Source organism: Pristiophorus japonicus, chromosome 12 (assembly GCF_044704955.1).
Source record: "Pristiophorus japonicus isolate sPriJap1 chromosome 12, sPriJap1.hap1, whole genome shotgun sequence".
NCBI classification, from domain to species: domain Eukaryota; kingdom Metazoa; phylum Chordata; class Chondrichthyes; family Pristiophoridae; genus Pristiophorus; species Pristiophorus japonicus.
In genome coordinates this window covers 70,500,646-70,525,112 of record NC_091988.1, presented here as the reverse complement: position 1 = coordinate 70,525,112, position 24,467 = coordinate 70,500,646, and the positions used below count along the sequence as shown (strand labels likewise).

The following is a 24,467-nucleotide window of genomic DNA, read 5'->3' as shown; positions in this document are numbered from 1 at the left end:
CCCCGGTGACACCCGATGTATCACAACATTTTACACTCTGCCCCAAACGGAGCCATGCAATCTCCTGGGAGAGGTGAAAAAACAGATAAAATCCCAAGCTAATTAGGGAAAAAAATCTGGGAAAATTCTTCTCCGACCCATCCAGGCGATCGAAACTAGTCCAGGAGATAACCCTAGCCGTATTTGATTCCTTGCAGTACTTACCATCATATCTACGCCAGCCAACAAGAGGTTATCCAGTCTAATCCCACTTACCAGCTCTGGGTCCGTAACCCTGAAGGTTACGGCACTTCAAGTGCCCATCCAAGCACCTTTTAAATGTGGTGAGGGTTTCTGCCTCTACCACCCTTCCAGGCAGTGAGTTCCAGACCCCCACCACCCTCTGCATGAAGAAGCCCCCCCCCTCCTCAAATCCCCTCTGAACCTTCCACCAACCACCTTAAAACTATGCCCCTGTAATTGACCCCTCTACCAAGGGAAATAGGTCCTTGCTATCCACTATATCCAGGGCCCTCAAAATTTTATACACCTCAATGGGGTCTCCCCTCAGACTCCTCTGTTCTAAGGAGAACAGACCCAGCATACCAAACAATCATATCAACTCATAACACACAAGCCACTTGGGTGTTTCATCAAATGTTCATGTAAAGTTTCTGTCAATGTGATGTCAAACATAAAAATCTTTATTTTTAACACTTACTGGTCTTGGACAGATTTATTACACCTTTGGAAGTGGCTGAGTGAGTTGCAGTGAGAGATAATGCGGTACCCCCCCGCAATGGTGCTGAGTGTGAAAGAAATGGCTTGGTCATTGTAGGGATGCTTTATGGTGCTGGTTTGGGCTGGTGCCAACCTGGTGCATCATGTGGCAGCCATATGGGTGTACAGCGTAAAGTTAACTAAATCTGGCCTTGATGAGGCCATCCCTGGCTTGCCGGAAAGCAATGTGGTCAGATGCTGATGCCCTGGGGCCAAAATTGCCCACTGCCAGGCATGGGACACACCTACCGTGTTTCGACAGTTTTTACCGGCGTGGCGGATGCGGTGACCTCTTGAGTGGACTTCCGCTCTTTGGCCTTTTTTTCCAGCGGAGCGGATGTCGGTCACAATGGGGATGGAAGGGTGGTGGTGAGCGGAAGTTCGCAGTGTAGAGGGGTGGAAGTTGGGGGCGGGCGGAGTGTCCGCCGCTGTCAGTCATCAGCGTAGCGCTGATGAGGTCATCACAGTGCCGCATCACCACGGCTCTCGTCTTCACTTAAAGAGGAGATCAGAGATCCTGGGCCACCAGGGAGGGTTTCAGCCGGGCCAGTGGCCTGGCACTCACGACGGGGTGCCAGGCTTCCCTCTCCTTTAATGGCAGCCCCACGGGCATTGTGCAAGTACTCCAAGCACAGTGCACCGAGAAAAAACTGCTGGTGACACCGAGCAGCGAGATCAAGATTTTCTCGGCAGAATTTCGCCATCGGCGGGGGGGCGGGGGAACATCGGCGATGTGCGCTCTGATGATGCACTTAGGCCGGACCGGCAGCAGCGGAGCGGTAGTGGGGGGAGCGAGTCACCGGGGTACCGCAGGAGCAGAACTTTCAAAGTGGCGGCCATTGCACTCCACACAGTCGCCGCCGATTTCTGACGGTAACAGGCCTGAAGGGTGTGATATATTCACAGAGCACAAGCACACACAGCTTCTAACATGGCAGGTAGCTCTCTCGGAAGCCTCCGGAACACGTTTGGTTCTGTTTATTATTAACTCTGTAGTTGCAGTACACAATACGTCCACATCCACAGTATGGAGCTACAAACATTACAAGCTCACAGACATTACACTTCTCCCTCCTTAATGAAGAAGTTATAACAACATCATACATAACTTGCATGTTTATACATAACACAGGATTTCGACTTATTTTTTTCCATATTTATAAATTTAACTTAACCACTTGTTTTCTGTTTCGAAGAGGATACCTTAGCTCTCGAACAGAACCTTCCAAAAATGGTGTTGAATCTAAACTCATTCGAGGTTCATCCTGAGGAACGTTTTCCTCCACGGAATTGCCTTGATTTTCATTTGAACTCACTCTAAACTTCTGGCTTAATTTCACACTTCTCTCTTTTACTCTACCTCTATCATGATTCTCTTTCTGTCTTAATTGTGTCTCTTCTACGGATTGTGCCAAATTTGGTTTTAACAACGAGAATCGGGATCGTGGCTGTCATTTTAGGAACAATTCTGCTGGTGTTCTACCAGTAGTTGTATGAGGAGTATTACGATATGTAATTAGAAAATTAGCCAATTTGTGATCCAATGACAACTGTCGCTTCTTTGGATTTGGATCTAACATTTGTTTTATGAGGGCACGTTTTACAATTTGTAAAGTGCGCTCTGCTGCACCATTCGAAGCAGGATGGTACGATGGAATTTTCATATGTTTCACACCATTTTTGCTCGTGAACTGTGCAAATTCTTCTGAACAAAACTGTGGTCCATTATCCGAAACAATTTCTCTGGGAGGCCAAATGAAGAAAATAATCTTCGCAAAATGTCCAATTTTTACTTGTTATTTTCCACATTGGAAACACCTCAACCCACTTCGAATGGCTATCAATCACAATGAACAATTGTTGTCCTTCTAGCTCAGCAAAATCAATATGTAGCCTTTGCCACACCCTGGGAGGCCACTTCCATGGCCGTAATGGTACTTGCTTACCGATTGACATGTCATACACTGACTCACGATGTACTCTATATCTTTATCAAGACCTGGGAACCATAAATAACTGCGTGCAAAACTCTTGGTCAAGCACATTCCCAGGGGCTGGTCATGGAGGTCTCCTAATAATTTGGGCCTAAATTTATTTGGTATAACCAATCTTGCGCCCCACATAATACAATCTTTATCGACTGATAATTTATTCCTTCGAATGAAGAATGGATGAATATCTTTGTCTGATACATGGTTTGGCCAACCATTTGCAATATAATCATACACCTTTGACATCACTGGGTCACGTTTGGTTGCCCTACCAATCTCTTCAGCTGTGATTGGCAGTTCCTCAATGTATGAAAAATAAAACACTTCTTCCCTATCGGGTGTAACTTGTGATGGGGAAGGCAATCTAGACATAGCATCGGTATTACTGTGATCAGCTGATCATCTGTATACAATATCATACTTATATGCTGACAAAATCAAAGCCCATCTCTGCATTCAGGCTGCAGCTAATGTTGGAATGGGGACTTTGGATGGAGGATTGCTGTCAGGGGCTTATGGTCTGTAACGATGGTAAACTTATGATCATACAAGTATTTGTGGAATTTCTTGACCCCAAAAATTAATGCCAAAGTTTCCCTTTCAATTTGCGCATAATTACTCTCACTGGCACTGAGAGTGCGTGAAGCAAAAGCAATTGGTCTCTCCTCCCCACTACTTAATACATGAGAGATTACTGCCCCAACTCCATACGGAGAGGCATCACATGCTAGTTTAATCTCCTTAGATATGTCATAGTGAACTAACATGGTGCTCTTTACCAAGTTGCTATTACACTCCTTGAATGCTGTATCGCATTCTTTTGACCACTTCCAATGGACCTGTTTTTTCAAAAGTTAATTCAGTGGATGTCACACTGTAGCCAAATTTGGTAGGAACTTCCCATAATTGTTCAAAAGACCCAAGAATGAACGAAGTTCAGTGACATTCCTGGGAGTGGGTGCATTTCTGATTGCATCCAGCTTTCCCATGGTTGGATGTAAACTATCTTTGTCTGCTCTGTACCCAAAGTACTGCACTGAGTTTTTAAATAACTCACACTTACGAGCAGACACTCGTACTCTGTGCTTCTCTAGCCGTTTGAGGATTTCATTCAATATGTTGTTATGAATTTCCCAATTGGTGCTGGAATTAGTATGTCATCCAAATAACTCCTTCAATACTTTGCAAAATCTGGTTCATCACCCCTTGGAATATGGCAGGGCAGAAGACATTCCAAATGGTAGCCTATTAAATTGATACAGGCTTAGATGAGTATTTATAGTCAAACATGACTTGGACTCCTCATCTAGCTCAAGTAGGCATTCGTAAGATCCAGTTTTGAGAAGATCTGACCACCTGTCAGTGTTGTGAACAAATCTTCTATATTCAGCAATATATTGGGGATATTACCCTCTAGAACCTGGTTTATGGTTACTTTATAATCACCACACAATCTTACCTTACCTCGGACTTAGGTACAACAACAATGGGTGTAGCCCAATTACATCGATCTATCTTACAAATAATGTTCTCAGTCTCTAGTCTTTTGAGTTCTTGCTCAACTTTCTCCTTGAGTGCATATGGTACAGAACGTGGCTTGTAGTAAACCGATCTAGCGTCCTTCTGTACCCTGACACTCACCTTGAAGCCTTGGATCGGACTGCCTGTTTCGCAGAACACCTTCGGATACTTCTTGATAACCTCATCCATTGATGCAAATCTCGTTTCAACACGGAAAATCTCACTCCAATCCAGCTTCAGTGATCTCAACCAATTTCTTCCTAGTAAGGCAGGCTTGTCTCCTTTCACTACTATTAGAGGCAAGTTCTGAAATTGATCCTTATATTTCACCGGTACAGTGATACGATCTACCACAGAAATGTTCTCTCCTGAGTAGCCTCGCAGCTCCATCTTGGATTTGTCCAATGGGAAATCACGCAATTTGTCGCAGTACAGTGACTCCGGTACTACACTCACGGATGTACCCGTGTCGATTTCCATTGGTATCTTGAATCCCACAACAGCTATGTGGATTTTGATACTTTCCGAATCACTGTCCATTAACCTCGTGCTCCTGATGACGTGTAACTCGAACATCTCCACGTCCTGTTGCTATTCTTCCATGCTATGTAGTCTCTGGGGATTTCTACTCATAGCTTTGAACGCTGGACTCATAGCTTTAAAAACTGGTTTACTCTTCAGTTGGCATGCCTTCACAAGATGCCCAATCTTTCTGCAGAAGAAACACTCTGCCTTCACATATGGACAACTTTGAGCAATGTGTTGTCCCAGGCACCTATAGCACGACTTCGACCCTCTGTTAGAATTTCCAGTTTCTGAGACTTTGGGCCCCCACCGCCTTTTACTTTGAACCTGCAGACGATTCACCTCGGTTGATTGATGACCATAATTATTATGGAATTCTTGGGAATATTGTTCGGCCATGCCCATCGACCTCGCTGTCTGACAAGCAATCTCAAAAGTCAAGTCATCCGTCGTCAATAACTTCCTTCTGATTGCATTATTTTTCACCCCACAAACAAAACGATCTTATAATACTCGATTTTGAAAGTTTCCGAAATTATAGTGAATGCTTTTTAATGCTACGATGTAATCACTGATACATTCATCAGCCTTTTGATTTTGTATCCCGAAACTATAGCTTTCAGCAACTTCTAACGGTTTGGGGTTATAGTGCTGCTCCAGCTTCATTGAAATCTCTTTAAGCATTGTGTCCTTTGGCTCGGCAGGCACAAGCAGATTTACCAGAGTTTCAAACAATTCCGGGTACAGTTTTCGATAAGAAAATCGCTTTCTTACGTTCCAATATCGCCTGATTCTGGACTGCATTGTCTGGAACTTCGATTATGTTATTTGCAGTGAAATACATTTCCAGCTGATCCACATATGCTTTAAAACGTTCCTGGTCGTGTCTATATTCACCCAAATGTCCCATTACACCTGCGGGAGCTGCCATTTTAATTTCTAGCTGTTCACACAGTCTGCTGTATTTTACCTCAGATTTTGTAGCTTTTTCCAAAGACAGAAGCTTCCAAAGTCTCTCTGTTGGCTGGCTGAATCCTTCAACAAAATTTCAGCTTTAAATCATCCAAAAAAATCCCCTCTCGCCGCCAAATGTGATATATTCACAGAGCAGAAGCAGCTTCTAACATGGCAGACAGCTGTCGGAAGCCTCCAGAACACGCATGGTTCTGTTTATTATTAACTCCGTAGTTGCAGTACACAATACGTCCACATCCACAGTGTGGAGTGTCATGTATCTCACACTACTGTATATAACTGTAACTTACCATGCTATACATGACTGTAACTAGATATGACCTGTAACCACAAGCATACTTTACCACCAGGGGTGCACTTGCAGGAGACACTGCATACCTGTTCCACACAGGTATATAAAGGCAGGTCTCAGGCAAGTATGGCACTCGAGAGCTGTGAAATAAAGGTGCAGGTCCAGAGTGACTTTGACTTCAGCATGTGCCTCGTGTAAGTCTGCACTGCAGGGTCAGCACTTTACAGTGGCGACGAGTTACGGGATCACAGAATCCACAGAATGGCTACCAATGGCTCAGATGAGAAATACAATGCTAGAGACAATTGGGAGGACTTTATAGAAAGGCTCCAGCAAAGCTTTGTAACCAAAGACTGGTTGGGCGACGATAAGGCAGACAAGAGAAGAGCCCATCTCTTGACCAGCTGTGGCTCGAAAACATACGCTTTAATGAAGGATCTGTTGGCACCCGAGAAACCAGCAAGCAAGTCATTTGAGGAGTTGAGCACACTGGTGAGAAACGACTTGACGCCAGCGAGCAGCCTACACATGGCCAGACACAGGTTCTACAACTACAGACACTGTGTGGGCCTGAGCATACCCGACTTTGTGGCGGAACTTCGGAGGCTGGCTAGTTCATGTGAGTGCTCCGATGAACTAAGGAGAGAAGTACTGAGAGACTTTTTTATTGAAGGAATAGGCCACGCAGTCATATTCCGAAAACTTATAGAGACCAAGAACTTGACCCTAGAGGCAGTAGCATTGGTCGCACAGACATTCTTGGCAGGAGAAGAAGAAACGAGGTTGATCTATACTGCGGGTACGACAACTAACGAAACATCGGAACAAGGGGTTTACAGCGTGAAATGAACCGCTACCCCCACACACAGACAAAGGCAGGAGAACAGGCCTTCAACAGCAGGCAGTGGCGCTAGAAGCTATCAAGGGCCACAGGAACGGCCGTTCACACCTCACCAACCCACAATGTGAGCAATCAACTACAGACAGAGAGAAGCTCAAGAGAGATCAGCCAGACGCAGCTCATCCTTCGGAAACAATGGAAGCGGTCTGTGCTGGAGATGTGGGGGAAGGCACTCAACAAGGGGATGTCGATTTCAGCATGCTGTTTGCAGAAACTGCAACTATACAGGGCATCTGGCTCACATGTGCAGAAAAACAGCAGCTCGGCTGGTATATGAATCGGAAGGGTTGGAAAGCGGACCAGAAGACGGTGGGGACAGTGCCCTGGACGCCGGGGTACAGCGGGTCAACACGATCAATGTCCACTGTTCTTACAACAAGACGTTTCCAATCATGATGAAGGTCTGACTCAACGGGATACCCGTCAACATGGAACTGGACACGGGAGCTAGTCAATCTCTCGTGAGCGTCCAACAATTTGAACAGCTGTGGCCGCACAAAAGCAACAGACTAAAACTCACAAGGATCGACACCAAATTAAGGACCTATACCAAAGAAATCGGCCCAGTCCTTGGCAGCGCCATGCTCTCAGTCACACACAAAGGGACGGTGAACCGACTTCCCCTGTGGATTGTCCCCGGAGATCTCCCAGCACTGTTGGGGAGAAGCTGGCTGGCAAAACTAAATTGGAAATGGGATGATGTTCACGCCATGACGTCAGAGGAACGGACCTCCTGCTCAACAGTTCTCAGTCGTTTTGAACATCTTTTTCAGCCAGGTGTGGGCACCGTCAAAGGGGCTAAAATTAAAATCTACATCATACAGGATGCCAGACCGGTCCATCACAAGGCTAGAGCTGTGCCTTATGTGATGAGGGAAAAGATTGAACACGAACTGGACCGGCTTCTGCGGGAAGGCATTATCTCACCCGTGGAATTTAGCGGCTGGGCAAGTCCCATCGTCCCCATCATGAAGCCTGATGGATCCGTACGAATCTCTGTGGGGATTACAAGTCTACCATAAACAGAGTCTCCCTACAGGACCAATACCCGCTGCCCAGAGCGGAGGATCTATTTGCCACATTGGCTGGAGGAAAACTTTTCTCGAAACTAGATCTCACATCTGCGTAGCTGACGCAAGAACTGACCAAAGAGTCTAAGCTACTCACCACCATCAACACACATCGAGGCCTTTTTATGTACAATCGATGCCCATTCGGCATCAGGTCGGCAGCTGCTATATTCCAGCGCAACATGGAGAGTCTGCTCAAGTCCATCCCGGGGACGGTTGTGTTTCAAGATGACATACTTATCACGGGCAGGGACACCGACTCCCATCTCCGCAATTTGGAGGAAGTACTAAGTCGATTGGATTGGGTAGGCCTAAGAGTTAAGAAATCCAAGTGTCTGTTTCTCGCGCCCAAGGTTGAATTTTTGGGCAGAAGGATTGCCGCTGACGGAATCTGCCCAACAGAATCCAAAACCGAAGCAATTCGTCAGGCACCCAGGCCCCGGAATGTCACGGAACTGCGCGTCTTTCTCGGGCTACTCAATTACTTTGGGAACTTTATGCAGAACTTGAGCACGCTGCCAGAGCCTCTCCACGTGCTACTCAGAAAGGGGTGCGATTGGTTTTGGGGGGACGCCCAAGAACGCGCCTTCAATAAGGCACGTAACCTTCTATGTTCCAACAGTGTTTTAGCCTTTATTGACCCAGGTAAAAAGCTAGTTCTTACATGTGATGCGTCAGTGTACGGGGTCGGGTGCGTTTTACAGCATGTCAATGATGCAGCTAAATTACAACCCATTGCTTATGCCTCCAGGTCACTTTCGCGGGCGGAGCGCGGGTACGGTATGGTTGAGAAGGAGGCGCTCACGTGCGTGTACGGTGTCAAAAAGATGCACCAATATCTTTTCGGGGCCAAGTTCGCGTTAGAAACTGACCACAAACCCCTCATGTCCCTGCTATCCGAATGCAAGGCAATAAACGCCAACGCCTTGGCGCGCATTCAGCGGTGGGCACTCATGCTGGCGTCTTACAACTACACAATAAGGCACAGACCAGGCACAGACAACTGTGCCGACGCGCTTAGCAGGCTATCCCTGGCGACCACGGAAGGGTCCGACGAACATGACTGTGAGATGGTCATGGCAATCAATGCCTTTGAATCCACAGGTTCGCCCATGATGGCTCGCCAAATCAGAGCCTGGACGACTAGTAACCCCACGTTATACTTTCGTCAAAAGATGTGTTTTAACTGGTGACTGGGCAGAGGCTCGCGATGCCTGCCCCGAGGAGATCAAACCTTTCCATAGGTGCATGCATGAACTATCACTACAAGCAGACTGCCTGATGTGGGGCAGCCAAGTAGTTATGCCCTTGCGAGGCAAAGAGGCGTTTGTCCGGGAACTCCACTGCGAGCACCCGGGGATCGTCCTTATGAAGGCCATAGCCAGATCCCACGTCTGGTGGCCTGGCATTGATGCGGACTTGGAGCTCTGCGTCTGGCGGTGCACCATTTGTGCCCAACTCAGTAATGTCCCCAGGGAGGCCCCCCCTAAGCCCCTGGCCCTGGCCCACCAAACCGTGGTCGCGGGTGCACGTAGACTGCGGGCCCATTCATGGGCAAAATGTTCCTCGTAGCCGTCGATGCATTTTCAAAGTGGATCGAGTGCACCATTTTAAACTCGAGCACCACCTCCGCCACTGTGGAGAGCCTTAATACCATGTTTGTAACGCACGGAATTCCTGACATATTGGTCAGTGATAATGGTCCGTGCTTCACCAGCGCAGAATTTCAAGATTTTATAGTTGACCACGGCATAAATCACATTAAGACGGCACCATTCAAGCCGGCCTCCAATGGCCAGGCGGAGCGAGCAGTGCAAATCGTTAAACAAGGCATGCTAAAAATCCAAGGTCCCACGCTGCAGAGCCGCCTGTCGCGACTGCTACTGGCATACAGATCTCGTCTGCATTCATTGACTGGGGTTTCCCCCCGCGCAACTATTGATGAAACGGACCTTAAAGACTAGGCTCTCGTTAATCCTCCCAGACATGCATGAAATTGTTGAGGCAAAGCGCCGGAAATTAACTGAGTACCATGACCGAAATTCGAGGGGGAGGTGGAATGAGATAGGGGACAAAGTGTTTGTGCTAAACTATGGCAGGGGTCCCAAATGGCTTGCAGGGACAGTAACAGGCAAGGAAGGAAACAGACTACTGGTTGTACAAATGGACAATGGTCAAACCTGCCGGAGGCATGTAGACAAAGTAAAAAGTAGTTTCACTAACAACACTGCAGAACCAGAGGCAGACTACAATATGGAACTCACACCACACCTGGTGGACAGACAGATGGAACAACCTGAGGAAATGGCAGTCTCAACAGACAGCCCAGGTGAGATACCAGCAATCACACCGAAAGAAGAACAGGCACCAAGGCAAACAACTGAACCACAACTAAGACGCTCCACGCGAGAGCGTAGACCACCTGAGAGACTGAATCTATAAAGACAATAAGACCTTGGGGGAGGATGATGTCATGTATCTCACATTACTGTATATAACTGTAACTTACCATGCTATACATGACTGTAACTAGATATGACCTGTAACACAAGCATACTTTACCACCAGGGGTGCACTTGCAGGAGACACTGCATACCTGTTCCACACAGGTATATAAAGGCAGGTCTCAGGCAAGTGTGGCACTCGAGAGCTGTGAAATAAAGGTGCAGGTCCAGAGTGACCTTGACTTCAGCATGTGCCTCGTGTAAGTCTGTACTGCAGGGTCAGGACTTTAGATGGAGCTACAAACATTACAAGCTCACAGACATTACAAAGAGAAGGGGCAATTTTGGACCTCCTGTGTCCTGTACAGCAGAAGGTTAGTGTTGTTGTTGGTGCTGATGGTGTGCCTGGTGCTGCTGGTGTTGGGGCTGATCCAAATCTGAGGACCAAGGTGAGATAGTATAAATGGCAACCATGTTGATGGAATAGTTGGCAGGGGAAGTACAGCTGACATAAGCATGCTGTCAATGGTGAGAGTGTTCTTCCAATGAGTTCAGACTGGATGGAGATTTTGCTGGAAAAACTTACAGCCTCTGCCAAGGACCTGTAGTGGAAATGGACTGAGAAACAACTAGTGGCTGAGGAAAGTGATCATCTGTGAGGTTGGAACTTTTACTGTACCTGCCCTGGAGCCTTTTGAAGCAGTCGCCAGATTCCAATCGTGTTCCAATCTCCAGCATTAAGAAACTCCTCTTAATAAGTGAAAGAAATCAACTTTGGCTCACCAATTAATGGAATTTAAACATTTAATAATTGATCTGAAATGGCAGCAATTCTCCTTGTCGAAAAACCCAGGTGATAGGCCGAGTCTCAAAGCAAAGAGTGTCAAAAACCGAAATGAATGTCAGCAAGACTGTACAAATAGGGATATAGTGATTTCATGCTCCAAACTGAGGTCTCTAAATCCTGTAGATTGGAGGATGTCTGAAAAGAAAGCAAGAATTGCATTTCTGTAGCATCTTTCATGACCACTCGACATCTCAAAGCGCTTTACAGCCAATGTAGTACTTTTTGAAATTTAGTCACTGTTATAAGAACATAAGAAATAGGAGCAGGATTCGGCCATTTGGCCCCTCGAACCTGCTCCGCCATCTAATAAGATCATGGCTGATCTGATCATGGACTCAGCTCCACTTCCCCGCCCACTCCCCATAACCCTTTATTCCCTTATCATTCAAAAATCGGTCTATCTCCGCCTTAAATATATTCAATGACCCAGCCTCCACAGCTCTCTAAGGCAGATAATTCCACAGATTTACAACCTGTTATTTTTAGAATAACTCCTCAAGACTGAATACTGTAAGCTTAAACTGATGTGACCTGAGTCTCTTTAATTAAACTCCAGAGTGCCAAAGCAGCATGGCAGACAACCTTTGAAACCTGCTTGCATGAGGTGTGCAGGTGACCCTTGGGTACACCCTCTGGTGGCAAGTCTTATATTGTTTACATACATAACACTACCCTCTGAGAGAAGAAATTCCTCCTCAGCTCAGTTTTAAATGGGCGGCCTCTTATTCTGAGACTATCTCCCCTAGTTTTAGTTTCCACATGAGTGGAAATATCCTCTCTGCATCCACCTTGTCGAGCCCCCTCATTATCTTATATGTTTCAATAAGATCACCTCTAATTCTTCTGAACTCTAATGCTCAACCTACTCAACCTATCTTCATAAATCCACCCCCTCATCTCCGGAATCAACCTAGTGAACCTTCTCTGAACAGCCTCCAATGTAAATATATCCTTTCTTAAATACAGAGACCAAAACTGTATGCAGAACTCTAGGTGTGGCCTCACCAATACCCTGTAGAGTTGTAGCAGGACCTCTCTGCTTTCATATTTCATCCCCCTTGCAATAAAGGCCAACATTCCATTTGCCTTCCTGATTACATAGAAACATAGACATAGAAAATAGGTGCAGGAGTAGGCCATTCGGCCCTTCGAGCCTGCACCACCATTCAATAAGATCATGGCTGATCATTCACCTCAGTACCCCTTTCCTGCTTTCTCTCCATACCCCTTGATCCCTTTAGCCGTAAGGCCATATTTAATTCCCTCTTGAATATATCCAACGAACTGGCATCAACAACTCTCTGCGATAGAGAATTCCACAGGTTAACAACTCTCTGAATGAAGAAGTTTCTCCTCATCTCAGTTCTAAGTGGCTTACCCCTTATCCTTAGACTGTGTCCCCTGGTTCTGGACTTCCCCAACATCTGGAACATTCTTCCTGCATCTAACCTGTCCAGTCCCATCAGAATTTTATATGTTTCTATGAGATCCCCTCTCATCCTTCTAAACTCCAGTAAATACAGGCCCAGCCGATCCAGTTTCTCTTCATATGTCAGTCCTGCCAACCCAGGAATCAGTCTGGTGAACCTTCGCTGCACTCCCTCAATGGCAAGAATGTCCTTCCTCAGATTAGGAGACCAAAACTGTACACAATATTCCAGGTGAGGCCTCACCAAGGCTCTGTACAACTGCAGTAAGACCTCCCTGTTCCTATACTCAAATCCCCTCGCTATGAAGGCCAACATGCCATTTGCCTTCTTCACTGCCTGCTGTACCTGCATGCCAACTTTCAATGACTGATGTACCATGACATCCAGGTCTCATTGCACCTACCCTTTTCCTAATTTGTCACCATTCAAATAATATTCTGCCTTTGTGTTTTTGCCACCAAAGTGGATAACCTCACATTTATCCACATTATACTGCATCTGCTATGCATTCGCCAACTCACCTAACCTGTCCAAGTCACCCTGCAGCCTCTTAGCATCCTCCTCACAGCTCACACCGCCACCCAGTTTAGTGTCATCCGCAAACTTGGAGATATTACACTCAATTCCTTCATCTAGATCAATGATGTATGTTGTAAATAGCTGGGGTCCCAGCACTGAGCCCTGCGGCACCCCTCTAGTCACTGACTACCATTCTGAAAAGGACCCGTTTGTCCCGATTCTCTGCTTCCTGTCTGCCAACCAGTTCATATCCACATTAGTACATTATCCCCAATACCATGTGCTTTAATTTTGCACACCAATCTCTTGTGTGGGACCTTGTCAAAAGTCTTTTGAAAGTCCAAATACACCACATCCACTGGTTCTCCCTTGTCCACTCTACAAGTTACAACCTCAAAAAATTCTAGAAGATTTGTCAAGCATGATTTCCCTTTCATAAATCCATGCTGACTTGGACCGATCCTGTCATTGCTTTCCAAATGCGCTGCTATTTCATTTTTAATAATTGATTCCAACATTTTCCCCACTACTGATGTCAGGCTAACCAGCCTATAATTACCCGTTTTCTCTCTCCCTCCTTTTTTTAAAAGTGGTGTTACATTAACTACCCTCCAGTCCATAGGAACTGATCCAGAGTTGATAGATTGTTGGAAAATGATCACCAATGCATCCACTATTTCTAGGGCCATTTCCTTAAGTACTCTGGGATGCAGACTATCAGGCTCTGGCAATTTATCAGCTTCAATCCCATCAATTTCCCTAACACAATTTCCTGACTAATAAGGATTTCCTTCAGTTCCTCCTTCTCACTAGACACTCGGTCCCTTAGTATTTCTGGAAAGTTATTTGTGTTTTCCTTCGTGAAGACAAAACCAAAGTATTTGTTCAACTGGTCTACCATTTCTTTATTAACCATTATAAATTCACCTGATTCTGACTGCAAGGGACCTACGTTTGTCTTCACTAATCTTTTTCTCTTCACATATCTATAGAAGCTTTTGCAGTCAGTTTTTATGTTCCCAGCAAGCTTCCTCTCATAATCTATTTTCCCCCTCCTAACTAAACCCTTTGTCCTCCTCTGCTGAATTCTAAATTTCTCCTAGTCCTCAGGTTTGCTGCTTTTTCTCGCCAATTTATAAGCCTCTTCCTTGGATTTAACACTATCCTTAATTTCCCTTGTTAGCCACGGTTGAGCCACCTTCCCCATTTTATTTTTATTCCAGACAGGGATGTACATTATTGAAGTTCATCTATGTCATTTTTAAATATTTGCCATTGCCTATCCACCGTCAACCCTTTAAGTATCATTCGCCAGTCTATTCTAGCCAATTCACGTCTCATACCATCGAAGTTACCTTTCCTTAAGTTCAGGACCCTCGTCTCTGAATTAACTGTGTCACTCTCCATCTTAATGAAGAATTCTACCATATTATGGTCACTCTTACCCGAGGGGCCTCGCACAACAAAATTGCTAATTAGTCCTTTCTCATTACAAATCACCCAGTCTAGGATGGCCAGCCCTCTAGTTGGTTCCTCGACATATTGATCCAGAAAACCATCCCTAATACACTCCAGGAAATCCTCCTCCACCGTATTGCTACCAGTTTGGTTAGCCTAATCTATATGTAGATTAAAGTCGCCCATGATAAACTGCTGTACCTTTATTGCACGCATCCCTAATTTCTTGTTTGATGCTGTCCCCAACCTCACTACCACTGTTTGTGCACAACTCCCACTAGCATTTTCTGCTCTTTGGTATTCTGCAGCCCTACCTATACAGATTCCACATCATCCAAGCTAATGTCCTTCCTTACTATTGTGTTAATTTCCTCATTAACCAGCAACGCTACCCCACCTCCTTTTCCTTTCTGTCTATCCTTCCTGAATGTTGAATACCCCTGGATGTTGAGTTCCCAGCCTTGGTCACCCTGGAGCCATGTCTCTGTAATGCCAATTATATCATAATCGTTAATAGCTGCCTGCGCAGTTAATTTGCCCACCTTATTACGAATACCTCTCGCATTGAGGCACAGAGCCTTCAGGCTTGTCTTTTTAACACACTTTGCCCTTTTAGAATTTTTATGTAATGTGGCCCTTTTTAATTTTTGCCTTGGGTTTCTCTGCCCTACACTTTTACTTTTCTGCTTTATATCTTTTGCTTCTGCCCCCATTCTACTTCCCTCTGTCTCCCTGCATAGGTTCCCATCCCCCTGCCATATTAATTTAATTCCTCCCCAACAGCACTAGCAAATACTCCCCCTAGAACATTGGCTCCAGTCCTGCCCAGGTGCAGACCGTCCGGTTTGTACTGGTCCCGCTATTTCTTGCTGTACCTGCATACTAACTTTTTGTGTTTCATGCACAAGGACCCTCAGGTCCCTCTATACTGCAGCACTTTGAATTTTTTCTCCATTTAAATTATAATTTACTTTTCTATTATTGCTGCCAAAGTGGATAACTTCACAGTTACCTCCATTACACTCCATCTGCCAAATGTTTCCCAATCACTTAGCCTGTCTATATCCCTTTGTTGATTTTTGTGTCCTCCTCACAACTTGCTTTCCCCTCTTTTTATCATCAGCAAATTTGGCTACATTACACTCGGTCCCTTCATCCAAGTCATTAATATAGATTGCAAATAGTTATAATGTAGGAAAGCCGGCAGCTAATTTGCGCACAGCAAGCTTCCATAAACAGCAATGTGATAATGAGCAAATAATCTGTTTTTGTGATGTTGATTGAGGGATAAATATTGTGAGGTAGGAGTTCCAGAGTTTTGAGGTTGTAAGAAAGAATGCGGGAGGCGGAGACGATGAGAATGAAGTGTGGGAAAGGGTGCGTATGATGGAAGGTTGAGAGTTATGGAGGAACAAGACATGATAATTACTAGGTCAACATTTTGAGAAGCTTCTCAGACCCGTAGTGTGAGCGATTTGCTGTCCATCTGCGGCAACTAAATGAACATCTCAGATATGTGACCCAGTCATGCAAAGTCATCGTTGGAATGTGTTGACGGAAGTGAAGAATTGCCAAAGAATTGTCTGCCTGAATGTTTTCTTTTTAAATCTTAAAACCGTGCTCTTTTTTAGAGTTTAAGGGGAAGAAATTGGCCTCCTCGCGCTTCCCTTAGCTCCGGGGGGCCATAACGGGGCGATAACAGCTTACCGACCAGGTGGGGTGAGAATACTGACGCCCACAAACTTCCCTGGTAGGTTAGCGCTAGCGATAAACCTTACCGCCTCGCTCCCCTGTGCCCCAGAGATCGTGATGTCATCCCGCGCGCTGCGCCCGTTACCGCCCCATAATTGGATAAATACTTAAAGGGAAAAATTTATTGTGCTGTGGGGAAAGAGTGGTGGGGGGGGAGGTGGAGTGGGACTGATTGGATAGCGCTTTCAAAGAGCCGGCACAGGCACGATGGGCCGAATGGCCTGCGTCTGTCACGTGGTTCTGTGATTCCATGTTCTAAAAATGTGCAGGAACCTAAGCTCGTTGGAGGGGAGAAGGGCCAGCTTAGATTTCGATAGTGAGCGTAATCAACATATGGAACAGACTGCGTTGGCAAGTTCAGGACAGAACTTCATTGATGGAGAATGTGGGGGAAGGGTATGAGGGATGGACTTGGGAGTACAGGTTTGCAGATGGCACGAAACCTGGAAATATAGTAAACAGTGAGGAGGACAGTTACAGACTACAGGAGGACACAGACAGACTGGTGAAATGGGCGGACATGTGGCAGATGTAATTTAATCTGAGAAGTGTGAAGTGATGCATTTTGGCAGGAAGAATGAGGCGAGGCAATATAAACTAAATGGTACAATTTTAAAGGGGGTGCAGAAAGAGAGAGACCTGGGGGTATATGTACAAAAATCGTTGAAGGTGGCAGGGCAGGTTAAAAAAGCGGTTAAAAAGCATACGGGATTTTGGGCTTTATAAATAGAGGAATAGAGTACAAAAGCCAAGGGGGTTATGGTAAACTTTTATAAACTACTGGTTAGGCCCCAGCTGGAGTATTGTGTCCAAATCTGGGCACCGCTCTGTAGGAAGGATGTGAAGGCCTTGGAGAGGGTGCGGAGGTGATTTACGAGAATGGTCCAAGGGGACTTCAATTACTTGGACAGACCGGAGAAGCTGGGGTTGTTCTCCTCAGAGCAGAGAAGGTGAAGAGGAGAATTAATAAAGGTGTTCAAAATTATGGCTTGTTTTGATAGAGTAAATAAGGAGACACTGTTTCCAGTGGCAGGAGGGTCGGTAACCAGAGGACACAGATTTAAGGTAATCGGCAAAAGAACCAGAGGGAAGAGGAGGAAACATTTTGTCCGCAGCGAGTTGTTGTGATCGGGAACGCGCTCCCTGAAAGGGCGGTGGGAGCAGATTCAATAGTAACTTTCAAAAGGGAACTGGATAAATACTTGAAGGGAAAAAAATTACAGAGCTGTGGGGAAAGAGCAGAGGGAGTGGCAAATTTCAATGGGATGAGGACGGATCTGGCCCGGGTAAAGTGCAATCAAAGGTTGGCAGGCAGAACTGTAGTAGAACAGGAGATGGTTCGGGTTCAGTCGAGGTTCATTCCCTCAGGGGGAAAGGTAGGGCAACCCTGGATGATGAAAGAGATGGAGGGTAAGATGAAGCAGAAAAAGAGGGCGTATGACAGATGTCAGATCGATAATACAAAGGAGAACCAGACTGAATATAGAAAGTTCAGAGGGGAAGTGAAAAAGGAAATAAGAGAGGCAAACAGAGGGTATGAGAATAAAATGGCAGCTAACATAAAAGGGAATTCAAAAGCCTTCTGTAGGCCTATAAATAGTAAACGGGTAGTAAGAGGCGGGGGGGTGGGGCCGATTAGGGAGCAAAATGGAGACCTACACATGGAGGCAGAGGGTGTGACTGAGGTTCTAAACTTTGCATCTGTCTTCACCAAGGAAGAAGATGCTGCCAAAGTCATAGTGAAAGAGAAGGTAGTGGAGATACTAGACAGAGAGAAACTGTTCCCATTGGCGGAACAGTCGAGAACCAGAGGACATAGATTTAAAGTGATTGGCAGAATAACCAAAGGCGACATGAGAGGAAACTTTTTTATGCAGCGAGTGGTTAGGATCTGGAATGCACTGCCTGAGAGGGTGGTGGAGGCAGACTCAATCACGGCTTCCAAAAGGGAGTTGGATAAGTACCTGAAGGAACAAAATTTGTAGGGCTACGAGGAAAGGGTGGGGGAATGAGACTAGCTGAAGTGTTCTTGCAGAGAGCTGGCATGGGCTCAACGGGCCAAATGGCCTCCTTCGGTGCTGTAACCATTCTATGATTCTATAGTTTGTGGGATTTCTTTGGAACTGTGTGACTGCCCAAATTGGCCTTAATGATAACTGCTGGTGAAGTGCATCCCTCTATATTCAGAAGTGATAAATGTTTGAGATGGTGAGCCAGTCAGTAGGAAGCAAGATGTTCAAAATGTCGCTGTGGAAGAGTTGTGGTTGAAAAGGATGAACTCCGATGGGCCAAATAGTTTATCTCATTCTTGAATTTCTTATGTTCCGTTTAGATTGTTCTGGAACCTATTACTAGACAAGTGTACGTCAGCGTGTCATGTATATATTGGAGAAGGATGGTTTTGTATAGTTCTTCAGTAAGATGACTCACGCCCAAGACGAGCATTTCATAACTATGTCAAAACATACACCCACTCTTGAAATAGCACAGAATTTTTCACAGCTTGTCTGAGAATCCATCTTTGGTTTGGTTTAAAACTTGTGGCAAAATGTTTATCAGTTTAGTATCTTCACGTTGTTTGCTTTGGAGACCAGTGTGAAGTAACGGAAGGATTTGCAACTGACTAACAATCTGACAGTGTAATCAGACAATCATAGAATCAAAGAACATAAGAATTAGGAGCAGGAGTCGGCCATTCGGCCCCTCGAGCCTACTCCGCCATTCAATCAGATCATGGCTGATCTTCTACCTCAACTCCACTTTCCTGCACTGTCCCCATATCCCTTGATTCCCTTAATATCCAAAAATCTATCGATCTCTGTCTTGAATATACTCAAAGACTGAGCCTCCACAGCCCACTGAGGTAGAGAATTCCAAAGATTCACCACCCTCTGAGTGAAGAAGTTTCTCCTCATCGTAGTCCTAAATGGCCGACCCCTTATCCTGAGACTGTGGCCCCTGGTTCTAGACTCTCCAGCCAGGGGAAACATCCTCCCTGCATCTACCCTGTCAAGCCCTGTAAGAATGTTTTATATTTGAATGAGATCATCTCTCATTCTTCTAAACTGTAGAGAATATAGACCTAGTCTACTCAATCTTTCCTCACAGGACAACTCCCCCATCCCAGGAATCAGTCTGGTGAACCTTCGTTGCACTCCCTCTCTGTATTTCTTCACACAAAGGGCAGTGGAAATCTGGAACTCTCTTCATCAGAGGTCTGTGGATGCTGGGGGTCAATTGGAGCTTTGGAGACTGAAATAGATGGATTTTTGTTGGGTCAGGGTATCGATGGATACGGAGCAAAGGTGGGTAGGTGGGGTTGAGGTGCAGATCAGCCATAATCTGATAGAATGGCTGAACAGGCTTGAGGGGCCGAATAGCCTCCTCCTGTTCCAGATGCCGTGAATCTTTCAAGTTGACACCGAAGAACCCGGCAGTTTCCTCGAGGAGGCTGACGGCTTAACACATCTCTTTCTGCTTTGCAGGGATATTTTCTCCCTGGGGTTCGGGCCGTTCCGTTGGGTTTGCACCTCGGCCGACCCCGCTGACCTCGCAGCGACCGATGCCATCGCTACCTTAGTGTTGGAGGATATCATCAGCCAAGAAGGTGAAGGAAAATGATCCCTGTTATGCTCATAATAAATGGTCAGACCGAGTACTGTGTGTAATGAGCAAGTGTGACCTTAGCTCCTTTATTGTAGCTCCAGAGTGCAAGTACCTCAGTGGTGGCCTGCTTATATATTGTACTCCCAAGGGATGCTGGGATCCCTTGCAACTCCAACAGGTAGGCCCTCTGGTGGACAGGTGTGATGCAGGTTACAAGGTTACAAGGGGTTAAATACATCACATCACTCCCCCGTGAAGTCAACAATATATTTATTTACAAGGTGAGAAAATCTGGGGCTTTGCGCTCCCTTGTCGATCGTCTCGGTACAAATGTTGGTGTGGGTGGATTGGTCAGTTCTTCACTGGGCTGTTGGGCAGCCGGCCTTGCCGGGCTGCTGGGGATGATGAATTCTGTTTCGTGGTCAACTGTGATATCAGTTGCCACTTGTGTGTGTGTTGGAAGGTCAAAGTTGATGGTGTAGTCTTCAGGTTGTGCGTAGCTGTTGGTGAACCGCAGTTTAATTTGGTCCAAGTGTTTTTTTTGCGTTTGTCCATTAGTCAGTTTGACCTGAAACAACCTACCGTGCCAGCAAGCCATTTGGGACCATGTCCATAATTGAGTACAAAAACAGGATCATTGATCTCAATATCGTGTGACAAGTTTGCGCGGTCATGGTACTCTGTTGATGCCATTTGTCCTCCACGTGATCATGTAGATCAGGGTGGACCAGAGACAGCCTTGTTTTAAGCAGCCTTTTCATGAGCAGCTCGGCTGGGGGAATCCCTGTGAGTGAGTGGGGTCTGGTGCGGTAGCTGGGCAGTACTCGGGACAACTGGGTCTCTTTGCTTGATGGTCTGAACTGCCTGTTCTGCCTGGCTATTGGATGCGGGCTTGAATGGCGCAGATGTGATGTGTTTGATCCCGTTATGGGTCATGACTCTTTGAATTCGGCACTTGTGAAGCACTGACTAGGACATTGGGCAGGCCGTGCGTGACAAACATAGCTCTTAGACTTTCAATGGTGGCCGTGGACGTGCTTCCAGATATTATTGCACATTCAATCCACTTTGAGTAAGCATCTACGACAACCAAAACATTTTGCCTAGGAATGGGCCTGCATAGTCTACATGGATCCTCGACCACGGTTTGGATGGCCAGGACCATAAACTTAGCGGCACCTCTGGATGCATTGCTCAACTGCAAGCAAACATTGCACTGGCATATGCATGACTCTAAATCTGAGTCGATGCCTGGCCACCACACGTGGGATCTGGCTATGGCTTTCATCATCACGATGCCTGGATGGGTGCTGTGCAGTTCCCCAATGAATGTGACTCTGCCTTTCTTGGGCAATACCACACGATTGCCCCACAAGAGACAGTCTGCCTGCAGGGACAGCTCATCTTTGCGTCTGTGGAATGGCTTAATCGATTCCTGCATCTCCACTGGGACACTGGACCAGCTCCCATGGAGGACACAGTTTTTTACCAGGGACAGTAAAGGATCCTGGCTGGTCCAAGTCCTGATCTGGCGGGCCGTAACGTGGGATTTCTCATTCTCAAATGCCTCCATGACCATAAGCAAGTCCGCTGGCTGTACCATTTCCACCGCGGTGGTGGGCAATGGTAGCCGACTGAGAGCATCTGCGCAGTTCTCTGTGCCCGGTTTGTGGCGAATTACATAGTTGTATGCCAACAGTGTGAGCGCCCATCTTTGCAGGCGGGCAGAGGCATTGGTGTTGATCCCTTTGCTCTCTGAGAATAGCGATATGAACGGCTTGTGGTCAGTTTCAAGTTCGAACTTGAGGCCAAACAAGTACTGGTGCATTTTTTTTACACCGTAACCGCACGCCAGAGCCTTTTTCAATCATGCTGTAGGCCCTTTCGGCTTTGGACAAACTCCTGGATGCATACGCAACTGGTTGCAAAATTCTCGATTCATTAGCCTGTTGTAACACACACCTGACTCCGTAGGTCGACGCATCGCAAGCTAACACTGGTCATTTACATGGGTTATACAGGACAAGCAGTTTATTAGAACACAGTAAATTTCTGGCTCTCTTAAAGGCAGCCTCTTGTGAATTCCCCCATACCCAGTTGTCTCCCTTGCGCAGTAGCGCATGCCGGGGTTCTAGCAGGGTGCTTAACTCAGGTAGGAAATTACGGAAGGAGTCCCAGAAACGACCGCAGCTTCGACACGTTCCGTGGTCGCAGCATGTTCTTGATGGCCTCCGTCTTGGCGTCGGTGGGTCTGATGTGTCTGCTGCGATCCTCCTTCCTAAGAATTCGATGTCCTGTGCCAAGAAAACACACTTCGAGCGTTTCAACCTGAGCCCCACGCGATCCAATCGACTAAGAACCTCCTCCAGGTTCTTCAAGTGCTCCATGGTGTCCCGACCTGTAACTAATATGTCGTCCTGGAAGACTACTGTACAAGGAACCGACTTTAGCAGGCTTTCCATGTTCCGCTGGAAGATCGCTGCAGCCAACTGAATCCCGAACGGGCACCGATTGTAAATAGACAGACCTTTGTGCGTGTTGATGCAGGTGAGGCCTTTCGAAGACTCCTCCAGCTCCTGCGTTATGTAGGCCGAGGTCAGGTCCAGTTTGGTGAACGTCTTCCCTCCAGCCAGGCAAAAATCAAAAAGGGCCACATTGCAACAAAATTCTAAAAGGGCTCTGTGCCTCAATGCGAGGAGTATTCGTAATAAAGTGGACGAATTAACTGCACAGGCAGCAATTAATGAATATGATATAATTGGCATCACGGAAACATGGCTCCAGGGTGACCAAGGCTGGGAACTCAACATCCAGGGGTATTCAACATTCAGGAAGGATAGACAGAAAGGAAAAGGAGGTGGGGTAGCGTTACTGGTTCATGAGGAAATTAATGCAATAGTAAGGAAGGACATTAGCTTGGATGATGTGGAATCTGTATTTGTGGAGCTGTGGAATGCCAAAGGGCAGAAAACACTAGTGGGAGTTGTGTACAGACCACCAAACAGTAGTAGTGAGGTTGGGGACAGCACCAAACAAGAAATTAGAGATGCATGCAATAAAGGTACAGCAGTTATCATGGGCGACTTTAATCCACATATAGATTGGGCTAACCAAACTGGTAGCAATAGGGTGGAGGAGGATTTCCTGGAGTGTATTCGGGATGGTTTTCTGGACCAATATGTCGAGGAACCAACTAGAGGGCTGGCCAACCTCGACTGGGTAATGTGTAATGAGAAAGGACTAATCAGCAATCTTGTTGTGCAAAACCCCTTGGGGAAGAGTGACCATAATATGGTAGAATTCTTTATTAAGATGGAGATTGACACAGTTAATTTAGAGACTAGGGTCCTGAACTTAAGGAAAGGTAACTTCGATGGTATGAGACGTGAATTGGTTAGAATAGACTGGCAAATGATACTTAAAGGGTTGACAGTGGATGGGCAATGGCAAATATTTAAAGATCACATGGATGAACATCAACAATTGTGTATCCCTGTCTGGAGTGAAACTAAAACGGGGAAGGTGGCTCAACCGTGGCTAACAAGGGAAATTAAGGATAGTGTTAATTTCAGCAGAGAAGGACTAAGGGTTTAATTAGGAGGGGGAAAATAGAGCATGAGAATAAGCTTGTCGGGAATATAAAAATTGACTGCAAAAGCTTCTACAGATATGTGAAGAGAAAAAGATTAGTGAAGACAAACGTAGGTCCCTTGCAGTCAGATTCAAGTGAATTTATAATGGGGAACAAAAAAATGGCAGACCAGTTGAACAAATACTTTGGTGTCACGAAGGAAGACACAAATAACCTTCCGGAAATACTAGGGGACCGAGGGTCGAGTGAGAAGGAGGAACTGAAGGATATCCTTATTAGGCAGAAAATTGTGTTAGGGAAATTGATGGGATTGAAGGCCGGTAAATCCCCAGGGCCTGATAGTCTGCATCCCAGAGTACTTAAGGAAGTGGCCCTAGAAATAGTGGATGCATTGGTGATCATTTTCTAACAATCTATCGACTCTGGATCAGTTCCTATGGACTGGAGGGTAGCTAATGTAACACCACTTTTTTAAAAAGGAGGAGGAGAGAAAACGGGTAATTATAGACCGGTTAGCCTGACATCAGTAGTGAGAAAATGTTGGAATCAATCATTAAGGATGCAATAACAGCGCATTTGGAAAGCAGTGACAGGATCGGTCCAAGTCAACATGGATTTATGAAAGGGAAATCATGCTTGACAAATCTTCTAGAATTTTTTAAGGTTGTAACTAGCAGAGTGGACAAGGGAGAACCAGTGGATGTGGTGTATTTGGACTTTCAAAAGGATTTTGACAAGGTCCCATACAAGAAATTGGGGTGCAAAATTAAAGCACATGGTATTGG

At 46.0% G+C, this 24,467-nt stretch overlaps 1 protein-coding gene across 1 annotated transcript in view; it reads left to right on the top strand.

Moving 5' to 3' along the window:
- uroc1 (urocanate hydratase 1) overlaps nt 1-24,467 on the top strand; it is a 136,950-nt gene that overhangs the window by 81,010 nt on the left and 31,473 nt on the right. The window contains exons 14-15 of the mRNA XM_070894933.1: nt 19,970-20,082; nt 20,561-20,568. Coding sequence (XP_070751034.1) covers nt 19,970-20,082; nt 20,561-20,568 — 121 coding nt within the window. The remainder of the gene's footprint in view (nt 1-19,969; nt 20,083-20,560; nt 20,569-24,467) is intronic.